Below are 26,736 nucleotides of genomic sequence, written 5' to 3'. Positions count from 1 at the left end.
GGGCCGTATGGCCCCTAGAGCCCCCAGGGAGGCCCTAGAGCCCCTATAGAGCCCCATAGTGGGGTCCCTATGGCCCCTAGAGCCCCCAGGGAGGCCCTAGAGCCCCTATAGAGCCCCATAGTGGGGGTCGTATGGCCCCTAGAGCCCCCAGGGAGGCCCTAGAGCCCCTATAGAGCCCCATAGTGGGGTCCCTATGGCCCCTAGAGCCCCCAGGGAGGCCCTAGAGCCCCTATAGAGCCCCATAGCGGGGTCCGTATGGCCCCTAGAGCCCCCAGGGAGGCCCTAGAGCCCCTATAGAGCCCCATAGTGGGGGCCGTATGGCCCCTAGAGCCCCCAGGGAGGCCCTAGAGCCCCTATAGAGCCCCATAGCGGGGGCCGTATGGCCCCTAGAGCCCCCAGGGAGACCCTATAGCCCCTATAGAGCCCCATAGCGGGGTCCGTATGGCCCCTAGAGCCCCCAGGGAGACCCTATAGCCCCTATACAGCCCCATAGCGGGGTCCGTATGGCCCCTAGAGCCCCCAGGGAGGCCCTATAGCCCCTATAGAGCCCCATAGCGGGGTCCGTATGGCCCCTAGAGCCCCCAGGGAGGCCCTAGAGCCCCTATAGAGCCCCATAGCGGGGTCCGTATGGCCCCTAGAGCCCCCAGGGAAGCCCTAGAGCCCCTATAGAGCCCCATAGTGGGGGCCGTATGGCCCCTAGAGCCCCCAGGGAGGCCCTAGAGCCCCTATAGAGCCCCATAGTGGGGGCCGTATGGCCCCTAGAGCCCCCAGGGAGGCCCTAGAGCCCCTATAGAGCCCCATAGTGGGGGCCGTATGGCCCCTAGAGTCCCCAGGGAGGCCCTAGAGCCCCTATAGAGCCCCATAGTGGGGGTCCGTATGGCTCCTCTAGCCCCCAGGGAGGCCCTATAGCCCCTACAGAGCCCCACCGCGGGGTTTGTATGGCCCCTATAGCCGCCGGAGAGCTTCTATAGCCCCTATAGAGCCCCAGAGCAGGGTCTGTGTGTCCCCTATAGCCTCCACAGAGGTTCTATAGAGCCCCATAGTGGGGTCCGTATGGCTCCTAGAGACCCCAGGGAGGCCCTATAGCCCCTATAGAGCCCAACACCAGGATCCATACGGCCCCCACGGCTCGCAGAGAGCCCCTCTATCCCCTATAGCAGCCAAGACCAGAGTCCGTATGGCCCCTACAGCCTCCCGAAAGCCCCTATATCCCCTATAGCGCCCCAGATCAAGATCCATACAGGTTCTATGGCCCCTAGAGAGCTCCTATATCCCCTATAGCGCCCAAGACCAGAGTGCGTATGGCCCCTACAGCCCTCAGAGCAGCTCTCTATCCCCTATAGAGTCCCAGACTGGGGTCCGTATGGCTCCTATGGCCTCCAGAGAGCCCCTCTATCCCCTATAGCGCCCCAAACCAGAATCCATACGTCCCCTAGAGCCCCCTTAGCAGCTCTCTATCCCCTATAGAGCCCCGGACCGGGGTCGATATGGCCCGTATATCCCCTATAGTGCCCCAGACCAGGACCCATACATCCCCTACAGCCCCCCAAGAAGCTCTCTATCCCCTATAGAGCCCCAGACCGGGGTCCATATGGCCCCTATATCCCCTATAGTGCCCCAGACCAGGATCCATACATCCCCTACAGCCCCCCAAGAAGCCCTCTATCCCCTATAGAGCCCCGGACTGCGGTCGATATGGCCCCTATATCCCCTATAGCACCCCAGACCAGGATCCATACATCCACTACAGCCCCCCAAGAAGCTCTCTATCCCCTATAGAGCCCCGGACTGGGGTCCATATGGCTCCTATATCCCCTATAGCGCCCCAGACCAAGACCCATACATCCCCTACAGCCCCCCGAGAAGCCCCTCTATCCCCTATAGAGCCCCAGACCGGGGTCCATATGGCCCCTATATCCCCTATAGCGCCCCAGACCAGGATCCATACATCCCCTACAGCCCACTTAGAAGCCCTCTATCCCCTATAGAGCCCCAGACCAGGATCCATACATCCCCTACAGCCCCCCAAGAAGCCCTCTATCCCCTATAGAGCCCCGGACCGGGGTCCATATGGCCCCTATATCCCCTATAGCGCCCCAGACCAGGACCCATACATCCCCTACAGCCCCCCAAGAAGCTCTCTATCCCCTATAGAGCCCCGGACCGGGGTCCATATGGCCCCTATATCCCCTATAGCGCCCCAGACCAGGACCCATACATCCCCTACAGCCCCCCAAGAAGCTCTCTATCCCCTATAGAGCCCCGGACCGGGGTCCATATGGCCCCTATATCCCCTAGAGCGCCCCAGACCAGGATCCATACATCCCCTACAGCCCCCCAAGAAGCCCCTCTATCCCCTATAGAGCCCCGGACCGGGGTCCATATGGCCCCTATATCCCCTATAGCGCCCCAGACCAGGACCCATACATCCCCTACAGCCCCCCAAGAAGCTCTCTATCCCCTATAGAGCCCCGGACTGGGGTCCATATGGCCCCTATGGCCCCCAGAGAGCTCCTATATCCCCTATAGCACCCCAGACCAGGATCCATACAGCGCCTACAGCCCCCTTAGAAGCTCTCTATCCCCTATAGAGCTCTGGACCCGGGTCCATATGGCCCCTATATCCCCTAGAGCGCCCCAGACCAGGACCCATACATCCCCTACAGCCCCCCAAGAAGCCCTCTATCCCCTATAGAGCCCCGGACTGGGGTCCATATGGCCCCTATGGCCCCCAGAGAGCTCCTATATCCCCTATAGCACCCCAGACCAGGATCCATACAGCCCCTACAGCCCCCTTAGAAGCTCTCTATCCCCTATAGAGCTCTGGACCCGGGTCCATATGGCCCCTATATCCCCTAGAGCGCCCCAGACCAGGACCCATACATCCCCTACAGCCCCCCAAGAAGCCCTCTATCCCCTATAGAGCCCCAGACCGGGGTCCATATGGCCCCTATATCCCCTATAGCGCCCCAGACCAGGATCCATACATCCCCTACAGCCCACTTAGAAGCCCTCTATCCCCTATAGAGCCCCAGACCAGGACCCATACATCCCCTACAGCCCCCCAAGAAGCTCTCTATCCCCTATAGAGCCCCAGACCGGGGTCCATATGGCCCCTATATCCCCTATAGCGCCCCAGACCAGGACCCATACATCCCCTACAGCCCCATTAGAAGCCCCTCTATCCCCTATAGAGCCCCGGACCGGGGTCCATATGGCCCCTATATCCCCTAGAGCGCCCCAGACCAGGACCCATACATCCCCTACAGCCCCCCAAGAAGTCCTCTATCCCCTATAGAGCCCCAAACCGGGGTCCATATGGCCCCTATATCCCCTATAGCGCCCCAGACCAGGACCCATACATCCCCTACAGCCCCCCAAGAAGCCCTCTATCCCCTATAGAGCCCCAGACCGGGGTCCATATGGCCCTTATATCCCCTATAGCGCCCCAGACCAGGATCCATACATCCCCTACAGCCCACTTAGAAGCCCTCTATCCCCTATAGAGCCCCAGACCAGGACCCATACATCCCCTACAGCCCCCCGAGAAGCCCTCTATCCCCTATAGAGCCCCGGACCGGGGTCCATATGGCCCCTATATCCCCTATAGCGCCCCAGACCAGGACCCATACATCCCCTACAGCCCCCCGAGAAGCCCCTCTATCCCCTATAGAGCCCCGGACCGGGGTCCATATGGCCCCTATATCCCCTATAGCGCCCCAGACCAGGATCCATACATCCCCTACAGCCCACTTAGAAGCCCTCTATCCCCTATAGCGCCCCAGACCAGGACCCATACATCCCCTACAGCCCCCCAAGAAGCCCTCTATCCCCTATAGAGCCCCGGACCGGGGTCCATATGGCCCCTATATCCCCTAGAGCGCCCCAGACCAGGATCCATACATCCCCTACAAGCCCCCCAAGAAGCCCTCTATCCCCTATAGAGCCCCGGACCAGGGTCCATATGGCCCCTATATCCCCTATAGCGCCCCAGACCACGACCCATACATCCCCTACAGCCCACTTAGAAGCTCTCTATCCCCTATAGAGCCCCTCACCGGGGTCCATATGGCCCCTATATCCCCTATAGCGCCCCAGACCAGGATCCATACAGCCCCTACAGCCCACTTAGAAGCCCTCTATCCCCTATAGAGCCCCAGACCAGGACCCATACATCCCCTACAGCCCCCCAAGAAGCTCTCTATCCCCTATAGAGCCCCAGACTGGGGTCCATATGGCCCCTATGGCCCCCAGAGAGCTCCTATATCCCCTATAGCACCCCAGACCAGGATCCATACAGCCCCTACAGCCCCCTTAGAAGCTCTCTATCCCCTATAGAGCTCCGGACCCGGGTCCATATGGCCCCTATATCCCCTATAGCACCCCACACCAGGATCCATACATCCCCTACAGCCCCATTAGAAGCCCCTCTATCCCCTATAGAGCCCCGGACCGGGGTCCATATGGCCCCTATAGAGCCAAGGGGGGGGTCTCCGCCTCCCGGGGGCACCTATAGGCTATAGGTACCTTGGCGTAGCAGCGCTCCATATGGCGCAGGGCCACCTTGGGGTTGATGGGGTGGCCGCAGGAGACGCAGAAGATCTGCAGGTCCGTGTCCTCGCTGTCACCCTCCGTGCTCTGGGGGGGGGGGGACCCCGAAACCGGGGGGGTTTGGGGGTTCAGGGGGGACCCAGAGGGTGGGGGAGGGGGTGGGGGGGTGGGGGGGAAGGTAAAGGTGGGGGGAGGGGGGGTTAAGGGGTGCGGGGGGGGCACCCAAAGGTCGGGGGGGGGGGGGGGTTTGGGGCACCCAAGGGTCTGGGGGGGGGACCCCAGGGGTTTGGGGGGGCCCCCGGGGGTTTGGGGGGGGGGGGTTAAGGGGTGTGGGGGGACCCCGGAGTTTGGGAGGGGGGGATTAAGGGATTTGGGGGGCCCCAGGGGTTTGGGGGGGGTTTAGGGAGGGCGCCGGGGGGGTGGGGGGGGGGTTTAGGGATTTGGGGGACCCAGGGGTTTGGGGGTCCCCAGAGGTTCGGGGGGGACCCAGGGGTTTGGGGGGCACCCAAGAGTTGGGGGGGGTTAAGAGATTCGGGGGGCCCCAGGGGGTTGGGGGGGTTAAGGGGTTCGGGGGGCACCCAAGAGTTTGGGGGGGGGGGTTAAGAGATTCGGGGGGGCCCCAGGGGGTTGGGGGGGCCCCAGGGGTTTGGGAGGGGGGTTTAGGGATTTGGGGGGACCCTGGAGTTTGGGGGGGGGGTTTAAGGGATTCGGGGGACCCAGGGGTTTGGGGGGCCCCCAGGGGTTTGGGGCTGACCAGGGGTTCGGGGGGGGGTGGTAAGGGATTCAGGGGGCACCCAAGAATTGGGGGGGGGGGTTAAGAGATTCGGGGGGCACCCAAGAGTTTGGGGGGGTTAAGAGATTCGGGGGGGCCCCAGGGGGTTGGGGGGGGGTTAAGGGGTTTGGGGGGGCCCCAGGGGGTTGGGGGGGGGTTAAGGGGTTCAGGGGGGCCCCTGGAGGTTGGGGGGGGAGGTTAAGGGGTTTGGGGGGGGTTTAGGGGTTCAGGGGGGCCCCTGGAGTTTGGGGGCAGGGTTTAGGGATTCAGGGGCCCCAGGGGGTTGGGGGGGGGTTAAGGGGTTTGGGGGGGCCCCAGGGGTTTGGAGGGCGTTAAGGGGTTCAGGGGGGCCCCTGGACTTTGGGGGCGGGGTTTAGGGATTCGGGGGGCCCCAGGGGGTTGGGGGGGGGGGTTAAGGGGTTTGGGGGGGCCCCAGGGGGTTGGGGGGGGTTAAGGGATTCAGGGGGCACCCAAGAATTGGGGGGGGGTGTTAAGAGATTCGGGGGGGGCCCCAAGAGGTTGGGGGGGGTTAAGGGGTTTGGGGGGCCCCTGGACTTTGGGGGGGGGGTTTAGGGATTTGAGGGGCCCCAGGGGGTTGGGGGGGGGGTTAAGGGGTTTGGGGGGGCCCCAGGGGTTTGGAGGGGGTTAAGGGGTTCAGGGGGGCCCCTGGAGTTTGGGGGGGGGGGGTTAAGGGGTTTGGGGGGGCCCCAGGGGTTTGGAGGGGGTTTAGGGGTTCAGGGGGGCCCTGGAGTTTGGGGGGGGGGGTTAAGGGGTTCAGGGGGGGCCCCAGGGGGTTGGGGGGGGGTTAAGGGGTTTGGGGGGGCCCCAGGGGTTTGGAGGGGGTTAAGGGGTTCAGGGGGGCCCCTGGAGTTTGGGGGGGGGGTTAAGGGGTTCAGGGGGGGCCCCAGGGGGTTGGGGGGGGTTAAGGGATTCAGGGGGCACCCAAGAATTGGGAGGGGGTGTTAAGAGATTCGGGGGGGCCCCAGGGGGTTGGGGGGGGGTTACGGGGTTTTGGGGGGCCCCTGGAGTTTGGGGGGGGGGTTTAGGGATTCGAGGGGCCCCAGGGGGTTGGGGGGGGGGGTTAAGGGGTTTGGGGGGGCCCCAGGGGTTTGGAGGGCGTTAAGGGGTTCAGGGGGGTCCCTGGAGTTTGGGGGGGGGGGTTAAGGGGTTTGGGGGGCCCCAGGGGTTTGGAGGGGGTTAAGGGGTTCAGGGGGGCCCCTGGAGTTTGGGGGGGGGGTTAAGGGGTTCAGGGGGGGCCCCAGGGGGTTGGGGGGGGTTTAGGGGTTCAGGGGGGCCCCTGGAGTTTGGGGGGGGGGTTAAGGGGTTCGGGGGGGGCCCCAGGGGGTTGGGGGGGGTTAAGGGATTCAGGGGGCACCCAAGAATTGGGGGGGGGTGTTAAGAGATTCGGGGGGCCCCAGGGGGTTGGGGGGGGGTTACGGGGTTTGGGGGGCCCCTGGAGTTTGGGGGCGGGGTTTAGGGATTCGAGGGGCCCCAGGGGGTTGGGGGGGGGTTAAGGGGTTTGGGGGGGCCCCAGGGGTTTGGAGGGGGTTAAGGGGTTCAGGGGGGCCCCTGGAGTTTGGAGGGGGGTTAAGGGGTTCAGGGGGGGCCCCAGGGGGTTGGGGGGGGTTAAGGGGTTTGGGGGGTCCCTGGAGTTTGGGGGCGGGGTTTAGGGATTCGGGGGGCCCCAGGGGGTTGGGGGGGGGGGTTAAGGGGTTTGGGGGGCCCCTGGAGTTTGGGGGGGGGGTTTAGGGATTCGGGGGGCCCCAGGGGGTTGGGGGGGGGGGTTAAGGGGTTTGGGGGGGCCCCAGGGGTTTGGAGGGGGTTAAGGGGTTCAGGGGGGCCCCTGGAGTTTGGGGGGGGGGTTAAGGGGTTTGGGGGGGCCCCAGGGGTTTGGAGGGGGTTTAGGGGTTCAGGGGGGCCCCTGGAGTTTGGGGGGGGGTTAAGGGGTTCAGGGGGGGCCCCAGGGGGTTGGGGGGGGGGGTTAAGGGGTTTGGGGGGGCCCCAGGGGTTTGGAGGGGGTTAAGGGGTTCAGGGGGGCCCCTGGAGTTTGGGGGCGGGGTTTAGGGATTTGAGGGGCCCCAGGGGGTTGGGGGGGGGTTAAGGGGTTTGGGGGGGCCCCAGGGGTTTGGAGGGGGTTAAGGGGTTCAGGGGGGCCCCTGGAGTTTGGGGGCGGGGTTTAGGGATTCGAGGGGCCCCGGGGGGTTGGGGGGGGGGGGGGGTGTTGGGGTGCCAGGGGGGTGTCGCCCACCTCCTCGTCCTCGCGGGGCGGGTGCCCCTTGGCGCGGGCGATCAGCCCCTCCAGCTCGTGGAAGCGCCGCTCCATCTCCTGCAGCCGCAGCCGGGCCTGGTGCTGCTCCCGCCGGATCCGCTCCAGCAGCCGCTTCCCGTGCTCCTCCGCCACGCAGGGGCTCTGCTGCCACTGCTGGATCCGCTGCGGCAGGATCTCGTAGATCCGGCTGCGGGATCGGGGAAGGGGGATGGGGTGAACCGGGGCACCCCGGGGTGGCCCCCCCTGCCCCAGGACCCCGGGATCGGGGGGGGATGGGGTGAATGGGGGCACCTCAGGGTGGCCCTGCTGCTCCAGGACCCCGGGATCCCCGGGATCAGGTGAGGGATCCGCTGCTGGATCCGCTGTGGCAGGATCTGCTAGATCCAGCTTTGGCATTGGGTGGGGACAGGGTGAACAGGAGCACCCCGGGGTGTCCCTGCTGCTCCAGGACCCCGGGATCCCTGGGATCTGGTGAGGGATCCGCTGCTGGATCCGCTGTGGCAGGATCTCGTAGATCCGGCTGCGGGATGGGGAAGGGGGGGGGATGGGGTGAACCAGGGCACCCCGGGGTGGCCCCCCTGCCCCAGGACCCCGGGATCAGGGGGGGATGGGGTGAACGGGGGCACCCCGGGGTGGCCACGCTGCTCCAGGACCCCAAGATCCCCGGGATCGGGTGAGGGATCCACTGCTGGATCCGCTGTGGCAGGATCTGCTAGATCCAGCTTTGGCATTGGGTGGGGACAGGGTGAACAGGAGCACCCCGGGGTGTCCCTGCTGCTCCAGGACCCCGGGATCCCTGGGATCTGGTGAGGGATCCGCTGCTGGATCCGCTGTGGCAGGATCTCGTAGATCCGGCTGCGGGATCAGGGGGCGAAGGGGTGAATGGGGGCACCCCAGGGTGGCCCCGCTGCTCCAGGAACCCAGGATCCCCGGGATCGGGTGAGGGATCCGCTGCTGGATCCGTTGCGGCAGGATCTCATAGATCCGCCTGCGGGATCGGGGGGGAAGGGGTGAATGGGGGCACCCCGGGGTGGCCCCGCTGCTCCAGGACCCCGGGATCCCCGGGATCGGGTGAGGGATCCACTGCTGGATCCGCTGTGGCAGGATCTGCTAGATCCAGCTTTGGCATTGGGTGGGGACAGGGTGAACAGGAGCACCCCGGGGTGTCCCTGCCGCTCCAGGACCCCAGGATCCCTGGGATCGGGTGAGGGATCCGCTGCGGCAGGATCTCATAGATCCGGCTGTGGGATCGGGTGGGGGATGGGGTGAACCGGGGCACCCCGGCGTGTCCCTGCTGCTCCAGGACCCCGGGATCCCTGGGATCAGGTGAGGGATCCGCTGCTGGATCTGCTGTGGCAGGATCTGCTAGATCCAGCTTTGGCATTGGGTGGGGACAGGGTGAACAGGAGCACCCCGGGGTGTCCCTGCCACTCCAGGACCCCGGGATCCCTGGGATCTGGCGAGGGATCCGCTGCTGGACCCGCTGCGGCAGGATCTCGTAGATCCGGCTGCAGGATCAGGTGGGGGATGCAGTGAATGGGGGCACCCCAGGGTGGCCCCCCTGCTCCAGGAACCCAGGATCCCCGGGATCGGGTGAGGGATCCGCTGCTGGATCCGTTGCGGCAGGATCTCGTAGATCCGGCTGTGGGATCGGGTGGGGGATGGGGTGAACAGGGGCACCCCGGGGTGGCCCCCCTGCCCCAGGACCCCGGGATCCCCGGAATAGGGGGGGGGGGGATCCGCTGCGCCAGGATCCAGTAGATCCGGCTGGGATCCAGGGGAGGGCGGGGGGGTCAATGGGGCACCCGGGGGGTTCCCCCCACCCTGCGCCACCCCGGGATCCACCGGGGGATCCGCTCTCGCAACGGCAGGGGGCCTGCCCTATGCTGGTGGGTCTATACTGGTCTATACTGGCCCATACTGGTCTATACTGGTCTATACTGGCCCATACTGGTCTATACTGGTCTACGCTCACTTGACATCCAGCTCCACACCACCGCCCTCCCCCCGTACTCAGCTAACCCAACACCCATACTGGGTTACCACACCCCGTGGTACTGCATACTGGTCTATACTGGTCTATATTGGTCTTTACAGATACATACTGGTCTGTACTGGTCTGTACTGGTCCGTACTGGTCTGTCCTCATTTGGCAGCCAGCTCGACACCACCATCCTCCCTCCACTACTCGGATGACCGGGGCATCACACGGGTCTCCTGTCCTCCATACTGCTCTGTGTTGATCTATACTGGTCTGTACTGGTCTATACTGGTCTGTACTGGTCTATACTGGTCTGCCCTCACTTGGCAGCCAGCTCAACACCACCATCTTCCCCCTACTACTTGGATAACTGGGGCATCACACAGGTCCACTGCCCTCCATACCGCTCCATATGGGTCTATACTGGTCCGTACTGGTTCATACTGGTCCGTACTGGTCTATACCAGCCTGTACTGGTCTATACTGGTCTGTCCTCATTCGGCAACCAGCTCAACACCACCATCCTCCCCCTACTACTTGGATAACCGGGGCATCACACGGGTCCACTGCCCTCCATACTGCTCTGTGTGGGTCTATACTGGTCCGTACTGGTTCATACTGGTCTGTACTGGTCTATACTGGTCTGCCCTCATTCGGCAGCCAGCGCAACACCACCATCCTCCCTCCACTACTCAGATGACCGAGGCATCACACGGGTCTCCTGCTCTCCATACTGCTCTGTGTTGGTCTATACTGGTCTGTATTGGTCTATACTGGTCTGTACTGGTCCATACTGGTCTGTACTGGTCCATACTGGTCTGTACCGGTCTGTCCTCACTTGGCAGCCAGCTCAACACCGCCATCCTCCCACCAGTACTTGGACGACCAGGACATCACACAGGTCTCCTGTCCTCCATGCTGCTCTGTGTGGTTCTATACTGGTCCGTACTGGTTTATACTGGTCTGTACTGGTCTATACTGGTCTGCCCTCACTTGGCAGCCAGCTCAATGCCATCATCCTCCCCCTACTACTTGGATAACCGGGGCATCACACGGGTCCACTGCCCTCCATACCGCTCCCTATGGGTCTATACTGGTCCGTACTGGTTCATACTGGTCCGTACTGGTCTATACCGGCCTGTACTGGTCTATACTGGTCTGTCCTCATTCGGCAGCCAGCTCAACACCACCATCCTCCCCCTACTACTTGGATAACCGGGGCATCACACAGGTCCACTGCCCTCCATACCGCTCCCTATGGGTCTATACTGGTCCGTACTGGTTCATACTGGTCCGTACTGGTCTGTACCGGCCTGTACTGGTCTATACTGGTCTGCCCTCATTCGGCAGCCAGCTCAACACCACCATCCTCCCTACACTACTCAGATGACCGAGGCATCACACGGGTCTCCTGCTCTCCATACTGCTCTGTGTTGGTCTATACTGGTCTGTATTGGTCTATACTGGTCTGTACTGGTCTATACTGGTCTGTACCAGTCTGTTCTCATTTGACAGCCAGCTCAACACCGCCATCCTCCCACCAGTACTTGGACGACCAGGACATCACACAGGTCTCCTGCCCTCCATACTGCTCTGTGTGGGTCTATACTGGTCCATACTGGTTTACACTGGTCTGTACTGGTTTATACTGGTCTGTACTGGTCTATACTGGTCTGCCCTCACTTGGCAGCCAGCTCAACACCACCATCCTCCCCCTACTACTTGGATAACCGGGGCATCACACGGGTCCACTGCCCTCCATACTGCTCTGTGTGGGTCTATACTGGTCCGTACTGGTTTATACTGGTCTGTACTGGTCTATACTGGTCTGCCCTCATTCGGCAGCCAGCTCAACACCACCATCCTCCCTCCACTACTCAGATGACCGAGGCATCACACGGGTCTCCTGCCCTCCATACTGCTCTGTGTTGGTCTATACTGGTCTGTACTGGTCCATACTGGTCTGTACTGGTCCATACTGGTCTGTACCGGTCTGTCCTCACTTGGCAGCCAGCTCAACACCGCCATCCTCCCACCAGTACTTGGACGACCAGGACATCACACAGGTCTCCTGTCCTCCATACTGCTCTGTGTGGTTCTATACTGGTCCGTACTGGTTTATACTGGTCTGTACTGGTCTATACTGGTCTGCCCTCATTCGGCAGCCAGCTCAACACCACCATCCTCCCCCTACTACTCGGATAACCGGGGCATCACACGGGTCCACTGCCCTCCATACCGCTCCCTATGGATCTATACTGGTCCGTACTGGTTTATACTGGTCCGTACTGGTCTATACTGGTCTGCCCTCACTTGGCAGCCAGCTCAACACCACCATCCTCCCCCTACTACTTGGATAACCAGGGCATCACACTGGTCCACTGCCCTCCATACTGCTCCGTATGGGTCTATACTGGTCCGTACTGGTTCACACTGGTCCGTACTGGTCTATACCGGCCTGTAGTGGTCTATACTGGTCTGTCCTCATTCGGCAGCCAGCTCAACACCACCATCCTCCCCCTACTACTTGGATAACCGGGGCATCACACGGGTCCACTGCCCTCCATACCACTCCCTATGGGTCTATACTGGTCCGTACTGGTTCATACTGGTCCGTACTGGTCTATACCGGCCTGTACTGGTCTATACTGGTCTGCCCTCACTTGGCAGCCAGCTCAATGCCATCATCCTCCCCCTACTACTCGGATAACCGGGGCATCACACGGGTCCACTGCCCTCCATACCACTCCCTATGGGTCTATACTGGTCCGTACTGGTTCATACTGGTCCGTACTGGTCTATACCGGCCTGTACTGGTCTATACTGGTCTGTCCTCATTCGGCAGCCAGCTCAACACCACCATCCTCCCCCTACTACTCGGATAACCGGGGCATCACACGGGTCCACTGCCCTCCATACCGCTCCGTATGGATCTATACTGGTCCGTACTGGTTTATACTGGTCCGTACTGGTCCGTACTCACTTGGCGGCCAGCTTGACGCCGCAGGCCTCGCTGCAGTACTTGGAGGGGGGCCGGGCGGGGCGGGTGCAGCCGGGGCCCAGGCACTGGCCCAGCCCGGCGGGGTCGCGGGCGTCGGGGCGCTCGGGGTGGCGGCTGCGCTCCCGGTGCCGCGGCTTCTGCCGGTGCCGCTTGTAGCGCTCCTCCTTCTGCCGCCACCAGTACGCACCAGTAAGCACCAGTAAGGGCCCAGGGAGCACCGGGAGACCGCCAGGAGGGGGTCCTAGTGGCTCCCAGTAGCTCCCGTTGGCCCTCCCAGTAATCCTCGGGGCATCCCAGTAACGCCCGGGGTCTCCCAGTATGCCTCAAGGACTCCCAGTACCTCCCAATAACCCCCAGAAGGTCCCAGTTCAAACCAGTAAGGCTCCCAGGGATCACCACGAGTTCACCCAGAGCTCCCAGGAGCCCTTCCAGTGGCTCCCAGTAGCCCTCCCAGTAACCCTCGGGGCCTCCCAGTAACGCCCGGGGCCTCCCAGTACGCCTGAAGGACTCCCAGTAGCTCCCAGTTCACACCAGTAAGGCTCCCAGGGATCACCAGGAGCTCACCCAGAGCTCCCAGGAGCCCTCCCAGTACACCCCAGTGACCCTCACAGTAACTCTCAGGGCCTCCCAGTAACCCTTGGGGACTCCCAGTAGCTCCCAACAACCCCCAGGAACACCCAGTACCTCCCAGTTCACACCAGTAAGGCTCCCAGGGATCACCACGAGCCCACCCAGAGCTTCCAGGAGCCCTCCCAGTGGCTCCCAGTAGCTCCCGCTAGCCCTCCCAGTAACCCTCGGGGCCTCCCACTAACACCCGGGGCCTCCCAGTACGCCTCAAGGACTCCCAGTAGCTCCCAGTAGCTCCCGCTAGCCCTCCCAGTAACCCTCGGGGCCTCCCACTAACACCCGGGGCCTCCCAGTACGCCTCAAGCACTCCCAGTAGTTCCCAGTAACTCTCAGGACATCCCCGTGGCTCCCAGTAACCCCCAGCTCACACCAGTCAGGCTCCCAAGGACCACCAGGAGCTCCCAGGGACCACCAGAAGCCCTCCCAGTACCTCCCAGTAAACCTCAGGGCATCCCAGTGGCTCCCAGTAACCCCCAGCTCACACCAATCAGGCTCCCAAGGACCACCAGGAGCTCCCAGGGACCACCAGAAGCCCTCCCAGTACCTCCCAGTGGCCCTCCCAGTAAACCTCAGGGCATCCCAGTGACTCCCAGTAACCCCAACGGCATCCCAGCAACCACCAGAACCCCACCAGTAGCTCCCAGCGCCCACCAAAACCCCACCAGCACCTCCCAGCGCCCACCAAAACCCCACCAGCACCTCCCAGCGCCCACCCGGCGCTCCCAGGATCCCTCCCAGTAACTCCCAGTAACTCCCAGTAAGCACCTTTTTGTCCGACTTCTTCTCCCGCCGCTTGACGTGCTTCACCTTGACGGCGCGTTTGCGCAGGACGGGGTCGAGGAAGGGGGCGTCCTCGGGGTCGCTGAGCCACGGCTGCGCCGGGAACACGCCAAAAACACGCCTCAGCACCGCAGAAACACGCCTCGACCCGCAAAAACACGCCTCGACCCGCAAAAACACGCCTCGACCCGCAAAAACACGCCTCGACCCGCAAAAACACGCCTCGACCCTGCTAAAAACGCGTCTCCGTGTGCCTGAAACGCGACTTCGCACGCCAAAACGTGTCTTGGCGTGCTTAAAATGTGCTCACACGCTAAAAACACGCCTTGAGACGCTTGAAACATGTTAAAAACGCGCTTCAGCGCGCTCAAAACACGTGTTTACGTGCTAAAAGCACGCTTCAACGCATTCAAAATGTGTTTACATGCTAAAAGCAGTCGTCGACATGCTAAAACACGTCTTGACACGCTAAAAACACGCCTCAACATGCTAAAACGCGTCTTTACGTGCTAAAAACACGCCTCAACGTGCTAAAACACGCCGTTACGTGTTAAAAACACGCTTCAACGCACTTAAAACGTGCATTTACACGCTAAAAACATGCCTCAACATGCTAAAACACATCTTTACATGCTAAAAACATACCTCAACATGTTAAAACGCAGCTTTAGGTGTTAAAAACACGCTTCAACGCTCTTAAAACATGCATTTACACGCTAAAAGCGTGCCTCAACACGCTAAAGCGCCTATTTACGTGCTAAAAGCAAGGCTCCACGTGCTTCCAACGCGCCTTTACACGCTAAAAACACGCCTCGACGCACCGCAAGACCCTTCGCACGCTAAAACACGCCTCGCTCTGCTTAAAATACGTGGCTACATGCTAAAAACATGCTCTGTCACATTAACAACACGCTTTTACATGCTAAAATTGTGCCTCAATGGACTTAAAACGCGCCTTCGCGTGCCAAACACGTGCCTCGACACGCTTAAATCATGCGTTTACATGCTAAAACATGCCTTGGCGCACTGTAAAATTGCCTTTACACATGAAAACATGCCTCAACACGCTTAATACACGTTTGCAAACTGAAACCATACCCTGACACGCTTGAAACACGCTTTTAGGCGTTAAATACGTGCCTCGATGCACTTAAAACACGCCTTTGCGTGCTAAAGCATGCCTCCACATGCTACAAACACGCCTTTACATGCCAAAAGCACGCCTTGATGCGCTTAAAACGTGCCCTTACGTGCTAAAACGTGTTTCAACGCCTCTAAGACGCGCCTTTACACGCTAAAAACATGCCTCGATGTGCCTAAAACACCTTTACGTGCTGAAAACACGCCTTTACACGCTAAAACCATGCCTTTACACGCTAAAACCATGCCTTTACACGCTAAAACCACGCCTGTAGGCACAAGAACACGCCTTAACACGCAGAAACGTGCTCTGACCCGGTTAAGACATGATTCTGACACCCTTTACATGCTAAAAATACGCCTTTACATGCTAAAAACACGCCTTTACATGCTCAAAACGTCCCTTTACAGACTAAAAACACGCCTTCACCCGCTAAAAACACGCCTTCACCCGCTAAAAACACGCCTTCACCCGCTAAAAACACGCCTTTACCCGCTAAAAACACGCCTGTAGGCACAAGAACACGCCTTAACACGCAGAAACGTGCCCTGACCCGATTAAGACATGACTCTGACTGGCTTTACATGCTAAAAATACGCCTTTACATGTTAAAAACATGCCTTTACATGCTCAAAACGTCCCTTTACAGACTGAAAACACGCCTTTACACGCTAAAAACACGCCTTTACAGGCTAAAAACACGCCTTTACAGGCAGAAACATGCTCTGACCCGATTAAGACACGACTCTGACACGCTTTACATGCTAAAAATACGCCTTTACATGCTAAAAACACGCCTTTACACGCTCAAAATGTCCCTTTACAGACTGAAACCACGCCTTCACAGGCTAAAAACACGCCTTAACACGCAGAAACGTGCTCTGACCCGATTAAGACATGACTCTGACACGCTAAAAACACGCCTGGACACGGCTAACGCGTGCCCCAACACGCTAAAGCCGGCCAGAAAAGGCCCAAACGCGCAGAAAACGCCTCGAGGCTGAAACCGCGCCCCGACGCGCGATGATCACGCCTTGACACGCTAAGAACACGCCGGGAGGCAAACGTGTTGTGAGGCGGGGGGGTGACCTGGGGGCCCCGGGCCAGGATTTGGGGGGTTTTAAGGCAATTTGGGGGGGGATTTGGGGGGCCCCGGGGCAAAGCAGAGCCATTTTGGGGGGATTCTGGGGGGATTTGGGGTCCCCCGAGTCCATTTTGGGGCAATTTTGGGGGATTTGGGGTCCTTAGCACAGAATTTGGGGCATTTTAGGGCAATTTTGGGGAGATTTGGGGTCCCCAAAGTCCATTTTGGGGTGATTGTGGGGGGATCTGGGGTCCCCCAAGTCCGTTTTAGGGCAATTCGGGGGGATTTGGGGTCCCTGAACCCCATTTTGGGGTAATTCTGGGAAGATTTGGGGTTCCTGAAGTCTATTTTGAGGAATTTGGGGGGAATCTGGGGTCCCCAAGTCCCATTTTGGGGCAATTCGGGGGGGATTTGGGGTCCCCGAAATCCATTTTGGGGCAATTCGGGGGGGATTTGGGGTTCTCAGCACAGAATTTGGGGCATTTGGAGGCAATTTGGGGGGAATTGGGGTCCCCAAACTCCATTTTGGGGCAATTCGGGGGGGAATTTGGGGTCCCCCAAGCCCATTTTGGGGCAATTCGGGGAGATTTGGGGTCCCCAAAGTCCTTTTTGGGGGGATTCAGGGGGGATTTGGGGTCCTTAGCACAGAATTTGGGGTATTTTGGGGCAATTTTGGGGAGATTTGGGGTTCCTGAAGTCCATTTTGGGGCAATTTGGGGGGAATTTGGGGTCCCCAAAGTCCTTTTTGGGGTAATTCTGGGGAGATTTGGGGTCTCCAAAGTCCATTTTGAGGCAATTCTGGGGGGATTTGGGGTTCCCGAACTCTATTTTGGGGCTATTCCGCAAGAATTTGGGGTCCCCAAACTCCATTTTGGGGCAATTGTGGGGGAATTTGGGATCCCTAAAGTCCATTTTGGGGTGATTCTGGAAGGATTTGGGGTCCCCCAAGTCCATTTTGGGCAATTCGGGGAGATTTGAGATCCCCAAAGTCCTTTTTGGGGTGATTCTGGGGGGATTTGGGGTCCCCAAAGTCCATTTTGGGGCTATTCTGAGGAATGTGGGGTCCCTAAAGTCCATTTTGGGGCAATTCTGGAGGGATTTGGGGTCCCCAAAGTCCATTTTGGGCAATTCGGGGGGATTTGGGGTCCCTGAACCCCATTTTTGGGGCGATTCAGAGGGGATTTGGGGTCCCCAAAGTCCATTTTGGGGCAATTCTGGGGGAATTTGGGGTCCCCAAAGTCCATTTTGGGGCAATTCTGGGGGGATTTGGTGTCCCCAAAATCCATTTTGGGGCAATTCGGGGGGATTTGGGGTCCCTGAACCCCATTTTTGGGGCGATTCAGGGGGGATTTGGGGTCCCTAAAGTCCATTTTGGGGCGATTCTGGGGGAATTTGGGGTCCCCAAAGTCCATTTTGGGGCAATTCTGGGGGAATTTGGGGTCCCCAAAGTCCATTTTGGGCAAATCGGGAGGATTTGGGGTCCCTGAACCCCATTTTTGGGGCGATTCAGGGGGGATTTGAGGTCCCTAAAGTCCATTTTGGGGCTATTCTGAGGAATGTGGGGTCCCCAAAGTCCATTTTGGGGCAATTCTGGGGGGATTTGGGGTCCCCAAAGTCCATTTTGGGGCAATTCGGGAGGATTTGGGGTCCCTGAACCCCACTTTTGGGGCGATTGAGGGGGGATTTGGGCTTTGCCGAGCAGACCTAGAGCTCCTCCCTGGCCCTTTGGAAGGGATTTGCGCTCCTCAACCCCAAATTGGGGGCGTTTTGGGGCGGTTCCAAGGGGATTTGGGGTTCCTAAGCTAAAATTTGGGGGGGGGGGGGTGTGGCAGGGAAGGATTTGGGGGTGCTGCAGGGGGAGGATTCGGGGTGACTCACCAGGCCGTGCTCGTCGAAGGCGCCGGCGCAGAGCTCCTGGTAGAGCCGGGGGTCGAGGGGCAGCTCCTCGTCCGAGAGGTTCTCGGGGGGCCCCGCCGCCCCCAGCTGCTCCTTCAGCAGCTCCAGCTCCCCCTCGCGCCCCCGCGCCAGCTGGGGGGGGGTCAGCACCCACCCAGACGGCCGGCACCCCCCAACCCCCCGGGGCACCCATGAGACCCCCTCCCCCCCCCCAATGCAACCCTGGGGGCACGAAGGCGTTGGGGATACCCAGACCCCCCCCCCACTGCACCCCCGGGGGCACCCAGGTGTTGGGGGCACCCAGACCCCCACCCACTGCACCCAGACCCCTCCCACTGCACCCCTGGGGGCACCCAGGTATTGGGGACACCCTGACCCCCCCCTCACTGCAACCCTGGGGGCACCCAGACCCCCCCCCACTGCACCCCCAGGGCACCCAGACCCCCCCCACACACCCCTGGGAGCACCCAGACCCCCCCCCTGCACCCCCAAGGCACCCAGACCCCCCCCCACTGCACCCCCAGGGCACCCAGACCCCCCCCCCCGCACCCCCAAGGCACCCAGACCCCCACCCCCACCCCTGGGAGCACCCAGACCCCCCCCCACTGCACCCCCAGGGCACCCAGGCCCCCCCCCTACCCCCCTGGGAGCACCCAGACCCCCCCCAAATCAACCCCCAAGGCACCCGGGTGTCGGGAGAGCCAGCACCCCACCCCCACCCCCACCCCGGGGGGACCTGGCATCAGCCCCACCCCCACCCGGGGGGCACCCAGGCATCCGGGACCCCCCCCCCAAGGGCACCCAGGGGTGCGGGCGACTCACCGAGGTGGGGAAGTACTTGTAGGACTCCTGGGGGGGGGCGACACGGCAAGGACACGGCAAGAACACGTCAGGGACACGGCAAGGACATGTCAGGGACACGGCAAGGACACGGCAAGGACACGGCAAGGACACGGCAAGGACACGCCAGGGACACGGGGGGGGGCCACCCCCCACCCCAGGACCACCCACCCCCCGAAACCACCCCAAAACCCAGCACACGGTAAGCACACGCTTAGCTCTACACTGAACGCATGCTAAAAGCACGCAAATAACACGGACACGCTAAGGACACGCTAAGGACACGCTAAGGAGCCATAAAGCACTCACTGACCCCACACTAAAACCCCACGCTAAAGCCACACTAAGCACACACCAAGCGCACGCTAAGGACACACTAATGACACGCTAAGGACACGCTAAAGCCCCACCAACAACGCGCTAAAGCCACGCTAACGAGCCACGAAGCCCTCACCGACCCCACACTAAGACCCCACGCTAACACCCCACTAAGCGCATGCCGAGGCCACGCCAACTACATGCTAACGGCATGCTAAACACATGCTAAGAACACGCTAAGGACATCCTAAGGACATGCCAACAACACGCTAAAGCCACACTAACGAGCCACAAAGCCCTCACCGACCCCACACTAAGACCCCACGCTAACGCCCCACTAAGCACACGCCAAGACCATGCCAAGCACATGCCAATAGCACGCTAAGGACACGTTAAGGACATGCCAAGAACACGTTAAGGAGGCACTAAGGACACGCTAAGGAGCCACGAAGCCCTCACCGACCCCACACTAAAACCCCACGCTAACGCCCCACTAAGCGCACGCCAAGGCCACACCAAGCACACGCTAATGGCACGCTAAGGACATGCTAAAACCACACCAACAACACGCTAAAGCCACGCTAACGAGCCACAAAGCCCTCACCGACCCCACATTAAAACCCCACGCTAACGCCCCACTAAGCACACGCTAGGGCCATGCCAAGCGCATCCTAATAGCACGCTAAGAACATGTTAAGGACATGCTAAGGACATGCCAAGGACATGCTAAGGACACGCCAATGAGCCACGAAGCCCTCAGCGACCCCACACTAAGACCCCACGCCAACGCCCCACTAAGCGCACGCCAAGGCCATGCCAAGCACGTGCTAATAGCACGCTAAGAACACGTTAAGGACATGCTAAGAACACGCTAAGGAGGTACTAAGGACACTCCAATGAGCCACGAAGCCCTCAGCGACCCCACACTAAGACCCCACGCCAACGCCCCACTAAGCGCACGCCGAGGCCACGCCAAGCACATGCTAATAGCACGCCAAGGACACGCCAAGGACACGCCAAGGTCACGCCAAGGTCACGCCAAGGAGCCACGAAGCCCTCAGCGACCCCACACTAAGACCCCACGCCAACGCCCCACTAAGCGCACGCCGAGGCCACGCCGAGGCCACGCCAAGCACACGCCAAGCACACGCCGAGGGCGGGGCGACTCACGCGGGCGCGCAGCTGGCACTGGCGCAGGCGGCACTTCTGGCGGATCTTGTTGGGGCCCCCGAACTTCTTCATGTCGCGGCAGAAGTCGCACTGCCCGCAGTCCTCGGGGCGCCGGCACGCCTCGCACTCCCCGCACATGCGGGCCGAGCGCTTGATCTGCGGGGGAGGGGGAGGGGGAGGGGGGTGGGTGCTCTCCCCCTGACTCCTGGGGTCCTCGGGTGGGGGTGGGCGTTGGGTCCCCTCCTCCCGACTCCTGGGGTCCTCGGGTGGGGGTTGGGTGCCCTCCCCCCAACTCCTGGGGCCCTCGGGTGGGGGTTGGGGCCCTCAGGTGGGGGTTGGGGCCCCTCCCCCCGACTCCTGGGGCCCTCGGGTGGGGGTTGGGTCCCTTAGGTGGGGGTTGGGGCCCTCAGGTGGGGGTTGGGGCCCCTCCCCCCGACTCCTGGGGCCCTCGGGTGGGGGTTGGGTCCCTTAGGTGGGGGTTGGGGCCCTCAGGTGGGGGTTGGGGCCCCTCCCCCCGACTCCTGGGGCCCTCGGGTGGGGGTTGGGTCCCTTAGGTGGGGGTTGGGGCCCTCAGGTGGGGGTTGGGGCCCTCAGGTGGGGGTTGGGTGCCCTCCCCCTGACTCCTGGGGCCCTCGGGTGGGGGTTGGGGCCCTCGGGTGGGGGTTGGGTCCCTTATGTGGGGGTTGGGGCCCTCAGGTGGGGGTTGGGGGCCCTCCCCCTGACTCCTGGGGCCCTCGGGTGGGAGTTGGGGCCCTCAGGTGGGGGTGGGGGCCCTCGGGTGGGGGCTGGGTCCCCTCCCCCGACTCCCAGGTCCCTCGGGGGGGGGGTTGGGCCCCCCGGGTGGGGGTTGGGTCCCACCTTGGCGGCCCGGCCCTGCTCCAGCGCCAGCTCCTGGGCTTTGACGCTCTCGTGTTCCCGCTCCTTCTCCCGCCATTTCTTGTGGCGGTACCGGATCTCCAGGGTGGGGTCCTTCTCTGGGGGGGGAGGGGCTCAGCGGGACCCGGGGGGGCGGGAGAAACCCCTCCCCCGTCACCCCTCCGGTTCAGGGACCCCCCTCACCAAAGGGACCCAGGGGGCTGGGGGGGACCCAGGTGTCCCGGACCCCCCCAAAAAGGAACCCAGGTCTCCGGGACCCCCCTAAAAAGGGACCCAGGCACCCAGGACCCCCCTAAAAAGGGACCCAGACATCTGGGACCCCCCCAAAAAAAGGGTCCCAGGCCTCCCAGACACCCCTAAAAAGGACCCAGGCACCCAGGACCCCCCCAAAAAGGGACCCAGGTGTCCCAGACCCCCCAAAAAGGGACCCAGACATCTGGGACCCCCCCAAAAAGGGTCCCAGACATCTGGGACCCCCCCAAAAAGGGACCCAGGCACCCGGAACCCCCCCAAAAAGAGACCCAGGTGTCCCAGACCCCCCCAAAAAGGGACCCAGGCACCCGGGACCCCCCCAAAAAGAGACCCAGGTGTCCCAGACCCCCCCAAAAAGGGACCCAGACATCTGGGACCCCCCCAAAAAAAGGGTCCCAGGCCTCCGGGACCCCCCAAAAAGGGATCCAGGTGTCCAAGGACCCCCCAAAAAGGAACCCAGGTGTCCAGGGACCCCCCTAAAAAGGGTCCCAGACATCTGGGACCCCCCAAAAAGGGACCCAGGCACCCGGGACCCCCCCAAAAAGAGACCCAGGTGTCCCAGACCCCCCCAAAAAGGGACCCAGGCACCCGGGACCCCCCCAAAAAGAGACCCAGGTGTCCCAGACCCCCCCAAAAAGGGACCCAGACATCTGGGACCCCCCCAAAAAAAGGGTCCCAGGCCTCCGGGACCCCCCAAAAAGGGATCCAGGTGTCCAAGGACCCCCCAAAAAGGGACCCAGGTGTCCAGGGACCCCCCCAAAAAGGGTCCCAGACATCTGGGACCCCCCCAAAAAGGGACCCAGGCACCCGGAACCCCCCCAAAAAGAGACCCAGGTGTCCCAGACCCCCCCAAAAAGGGACCCAGACATCTGGGACCCCCCCAAAAAAAGGGTCCCAGGCCTCCGGGACCCCCCAAAAAGGGACCCAGGTGTCCAGGGACCCCCCAAAAAGGGACCCAGGTGTCCAGGGACTCCCCTAAAAAGGGTCCCAGACATCTGGGACCCCCCAAAAAGGGACCCAGGCACCCAGGACCCCCCCAAAAAGGGACCTGGGTGTCCAGAGACCCCCCAAAAAGGGACTCAAACATCTGGGACCCCCCCAAAAAAAAGGGTCCCAGGCCTCCAGGACCCCCCAAAAAGGGACCCAGGCATCCAGGACCCCCCAAAAAGGGACCCAAACATCTGGAACTCCCCCAAAAAAAGGGACCCAGGCCTCCGGGCCCCCCCAAAAAGGGACCCAGGCACCCGGGACCCCCCCAAAAAGGGACCTGGGTGTCCAGAGACCCCCAAAAAGGGACTCAAACATCTGGGACCCCCCCAAAAAAAGGGTCCCAGGCCTCCGGGACCCCCCAAAAAGGGACCCAGGTCTCCAGGACCCCTGCAAAAAGGGACCCAGGCCTCTGGGACACCCCCAAAAAGGGACCCAAACATCTGGAACTCCCCCAAAAAAAGGGTCCCAGGCCTCCGGGCCCCCCCAAAAAAGGGACGCGGCCGCCCGGGGCCCCCCAAAGCGGCTCACCCCGGCACTGCAGGCAGTACCACTCCCGAATGGCCTTGGCCATCTTCTCGGTGATGTTGATGCAGTCGCCGTGGAACCACTCGTTGCAGTTGTCGCACCCGCTGCGGGGGAGGGGAGCGCCTCAGCCAGGGGATCCCCCCCCCCCCATCCCCCACCCGAAAGGATCCCGGTGCCCGGGACCCCCCTCAATCCCCACCCAAGGGGTCCAGGCAGCCAGGGGGACCCCAACCCCCACCCAAGGCACCCAAAGGTCCAGGGGGGCCCCCCAACCCCCACCCAAAGGAACCCCAACCCCCACCCAAGGCACCCAAAGGTCCAGGGGGGCCCCCCAACCCCCACCCAAGGGACCCCAACCCCCACCCAAGGCACCCAAAGGTCCAGGGGGGCCCCCCAACCCCCACCCAAAGGGACCCCAACCCCCACCCAAGGCACCCAAAGGTCCAAGGGGGCCCCCCAACCCCCACCTAAAGCACCCAAAGGTCCAGAGCGGCCCCCCAACCCCCACCCAAGGCATCCAAAGGTCCGGGGGGGCCCCCAACCCCCACCCAAAGCACCCAAAGCACCCAAAGGTCCAGGGGGGGCCCCCAACCCCCACCCAAGGCACCCAAAGGTCCAGGGGGGGCCCCCAACCCCCACCCAAAGCACCCAAAGGTCCAGGGGGGGCCCCCAACCCCCACCCAAAGCACCCAAAGGTCCAGGGGGGGCCCCCAACCCCCACCCAAGGAGCCCCAACCCCCACCCAAGGGGCCCAGACATCCAGGGGGGCCCCCCAGCCCCCACCCAAAGCACCCAAAGGTCCAGGGGGGGCCCCCCAACCCCCACCCAAAGCACCCAAAGGTCCAGGGGGGGCCCCCAACCCCCACCCAAGGGGCCCAGGCAGCCAGGGGGGCCCCCCAGCCCCCACCCAAGGCACTCAAAGGTCCCGGGGGGCCCCCCAACCCCCACCTAAGGCCCCCCAGCCCCCACCCAAAGCACCCAAAGGTCCCGGGGGGCCCCCCAACCCCCCCCCAAGGCCCCCCAAGCCCCCCCGCCCCCCCTCACATCATGAAGCAGTTGATGTCGGGTTTGCGGCACACGCAGTACACGGGCGCGTTCTCCTCCCCCCCCGGGCCCGCCTCCGCGTCCGAGAATTCGCTGTCCTGCGTGGGGAAGGGGCGTCAGGGCCTCCGGGGGGACCCCAGGGCCTCCGGGGGGGACCCCAGGGCCTGAGCTCCCCCCCCCCCCAAAGGGACCCAGGCCCCCCTCCCCCCTCACCATCGCCGCTCTGTCGCGACCGCTGTCGCCGAGGGAAGCTCGCGGCCGGGCTCCGCCACTGCCGGAAGTGGAAGGGGCGTGGCCGGCTTCCGCTTCCGTGACGCGCTAAAATGGCGGCGGCGCCTGCGCGGGGCGTTGCAAAATGGCGGCGCCCAATACAACGGCGGGGGGGGCAAAATGGCGGCGGCCAGTGGGGGCGGCCATGTTGGGGAGGGAAAGCGTCCCCGGCCCCCGCCGGGAGCCCCATGGAGAGACCTGAGCGGTGGTGGCAGCGGGGGGCGTTTATTGGGGGGACACGGGGGGACGTGGGGGGGACATGGGGGGGACATGGGGGGATGTGGGGACATGGGGGGGACATGGAGGGGATGTGGGGGGGACGTGGGGGGACACAGGGGGACGTGGGGGGACATGGGGGGATGTGGGGACATGGGGGGGACGTGGGGGGGACGTGGGGACATGGGGGACGTGGGGGGATGTGGGGGACGTGGGGGGACACGGGGGGACGTGGGGGGACGTGGGGACACGGGGGGACACGGGGGGACACGGGGGGACGTGGGGGGACGTGGGGGGGACACGGGGGGACGTGGGGGGACATGGGGGGACACGGGGGGACATGGGGGACACGGGGGGACATGGGGGGGACATGGGGGACACGGGGGGACGTGGGGGGGACATGGGGGACACGGGGGGACGTGGGGGGACATGGGGACATGGGGGACATGGGGACATGGGGACGTGGGGGGACGTGGGGGGACGTGGGGGGACGTGGGGGGATGTGGGGGGATGTGGGGGGGACGTGGGGGGACGTGGGGGGACGTGGGGGGACGTGGGCGGACATGGGGACGTGGGGGGACGTGGGGGACATGGGGGGACATGGGGGGATGTGGGGACGTGGGGGGACACGGGGACATGGGGGGACGTGGGGGGACATGGGGGGGACAGGGAATGTGGGGACACAGGAGGACGTGGAGCAACACGGGGGGACACGGGGGGACACGGGGGGACACGGTGACGGGCGGTGACAGGCGGGTGACAGGCGGGTGACAGGCGGTGACAGGCGGTGACAGGCAGTGACGGGCGGTGACAGGCGGTGACGGGCGGTGACGGGCGGTGACGTCTCCCCTCACTCGGGCGGAGCCTCCAGGGGGCGCTGCAGCCGCTCCAGCTCCTCTGCCAGCCTGAGGGGGCGGGGCCAGAGCGAGAGGGGGCGGGGCCTCGGGGGGGACCCCGCCCTCCGTGGGGAGGGGACCCCGCCCACCGGGGCACCCACCTGTCCCTGCGGCGCAGGCAGGCCTGCCGCCGGCCGAGCTCCGCCCCCAGCCGCTGCCGCGCCCCCGCCTCCTCCTGCGCCACCAATCGCCTGCGGGACCCAGGCGCTCGGGGGCGGAGCCAGGTGCTCGTGGGGCGGAGCCAGGCACCCGGGGGAGAGGACCCAGGTGCTCGTGGGGCGGAGCCAGGCACCCAGGGGAGGGGACCCAGGTGCTCGGGGGCGGAGCCAGGTGCTCGTGGGGCGGAGCCAGGCACCCGGGGGAGGGGACCCAGGTAATCAGGGGTGGAGCCAGGTATTGGGGGGTGGAGCCATGTGCTCGGGGGCGGAGCCAGGCAGCCGGGGGAGGGGACCTAGATGCTTGGGGGAGCGGAGCCAGGCATCCGTGAGAGGCGGAGCCAGGTGCTTGGGGGCGGAGCCAGGCATCCAGGAAGGGGACTCAGGTGCCCAGGGGGCGGAGCCAGGCACTTGGGGGTGGGCTCAGGTGCTCGGAGGGGCGGAGCCAGGCACTCAGGGGGGTGGAGCCAGTCACCCAGGGGAGGGGACCCAGGCATTCAGGGGGGCGGGCCCAGGTGCTCGGAGGGGTGGAGCCAGGCATTGGGGGTGGAGCCAGGCATTGGGGGCGGAGCCAGGCATCGGGGGGGCGGAGCCAGGCATCCAGGGGGGGAACCCAGGCACCCGGGGGAGGTGGAGCCAAGTGCTCAGGGGGGCGGGCCCAGGTGCTCAGGGGGGTGGGCCCAGGTGCTCAGGGGGTGGAGCCAAGTGCTCAGGGGGCGGAGCCAGGTGTCTGGGGGGGGCAGACCCAGGCACTAGAGGGGCAGATCCAGGTGTCGGGGGGGCGGAGCCAGGCATGGGGGGCGGAGCCAGGTGCTCAGGGGGGCGGAGCCAGTCAGGCGGCCACTCACGTGGCCACGTGGGCTTCGGGTCCCAGCTGCTCCTCTGCCTCCAGCAGGTGGCGCTCTGGGGGCGGGGCCTGTCACCCCCCAGGGACCCGGGGGGGCGGGGCACCCGGGGGAGGGACGACCCAGGGGTTTGGGGGGGGCACCCAGGGGTGGGGGGGGCACCCAGGAGTCTTGGGGCACCGAGGGGTTTGGGGGGGACCCACGGGTTTGGGGGGGGCACTCAGGGGTTGGGGGGCA

General features: G+C 63.4%; 1 protein-coding gene and 1 long non-coding RNA gene across 2 annotated transcripts; both read right to left on the bottom strand.

The window, feature by feature from the left end:
- Positions 1–4,470: 4,470 nt before the first annotated feature.
- On the bottom strand, positions 4,471–24,435 carry CXXC1 (CXXC finger protein 1). Its single transcript, XM_075134864.1, has 11 exons — positions 24,331–24,435; positions 24,118–24,215; positions 23,077–23,177; positions 21,289–21,404; positions 20,431–20,586; positions 18,925–18,951; positions 18,085–18,234; positions 13,967–14,074; positions 12,557–12,741; positions 7,572–7,779; positions 4,471–4,638 (listed from the first exon to the last, which is right to left on the bottom strand). The coding sequence occupies exons 1-11, from the start codon at positions 24,331–24,333 to the stop codon at positions 4,471–4,473; spliced, it is 1,320 nt and encodes a 439-aa protein (XP_074990965.1). The 5' UTR covers positions 24,334–24,435.
- LOC142074349 (uncharacterized) lies at positions 21,423–23,061 on the bottom strand. The gene is made up of 3 exons (XR_012670587.1): positions 22,871–23,061; positions 22,053–22,745; positions 21,423–21,959 (listed from the first exon to the last, which is right to left on the bottom strand). It is a non-coding gene; the product is annotated as an uncharacterized LOC142074349 (long non-coding RNA).
- Positions 24,436–26,736: the final 2,301 nt, after the last annotated feature.

This window comes from Calonectris borealis, chromosome 34 (genome assembly GCF_964195595.1).
Source record: "Calonectris borealis chromosome 34, bCalBor7.hap1.2, whole genome shotgun sequence".
Lineage (NCBI taxonomy): Eukaryota > Metazoa > Chordata > Aves > Procellariiformes > Procellariidae > Calonectris > Calonectris borealis.
Note: the sequence above shows the minus strand (reverse complement) of the source record. Positions and strands in the feature narration are given on the sequence as shown.

Excerpts from the sequence above, each read along its gene's own strand:
- CXXC1 (XM_075134864.1), bottom strand. Across the intron at positions 20,587-21,288 it reads AGCAGGGCCGGGCCGCCAAG|ATCAAGCGCTCGGCCCGCAT; the intron begins GTGGGACCCAAC and ends CCTCCCCCGCAG. Across the intron at positions 14,075-18,084 it reads CCTTCGACGAGCACGGCCTG|CCGTGGCTCAGCGACCCCGA; the intron begins GTGAGTCACCCC and ends TTCCCGGCGCAG.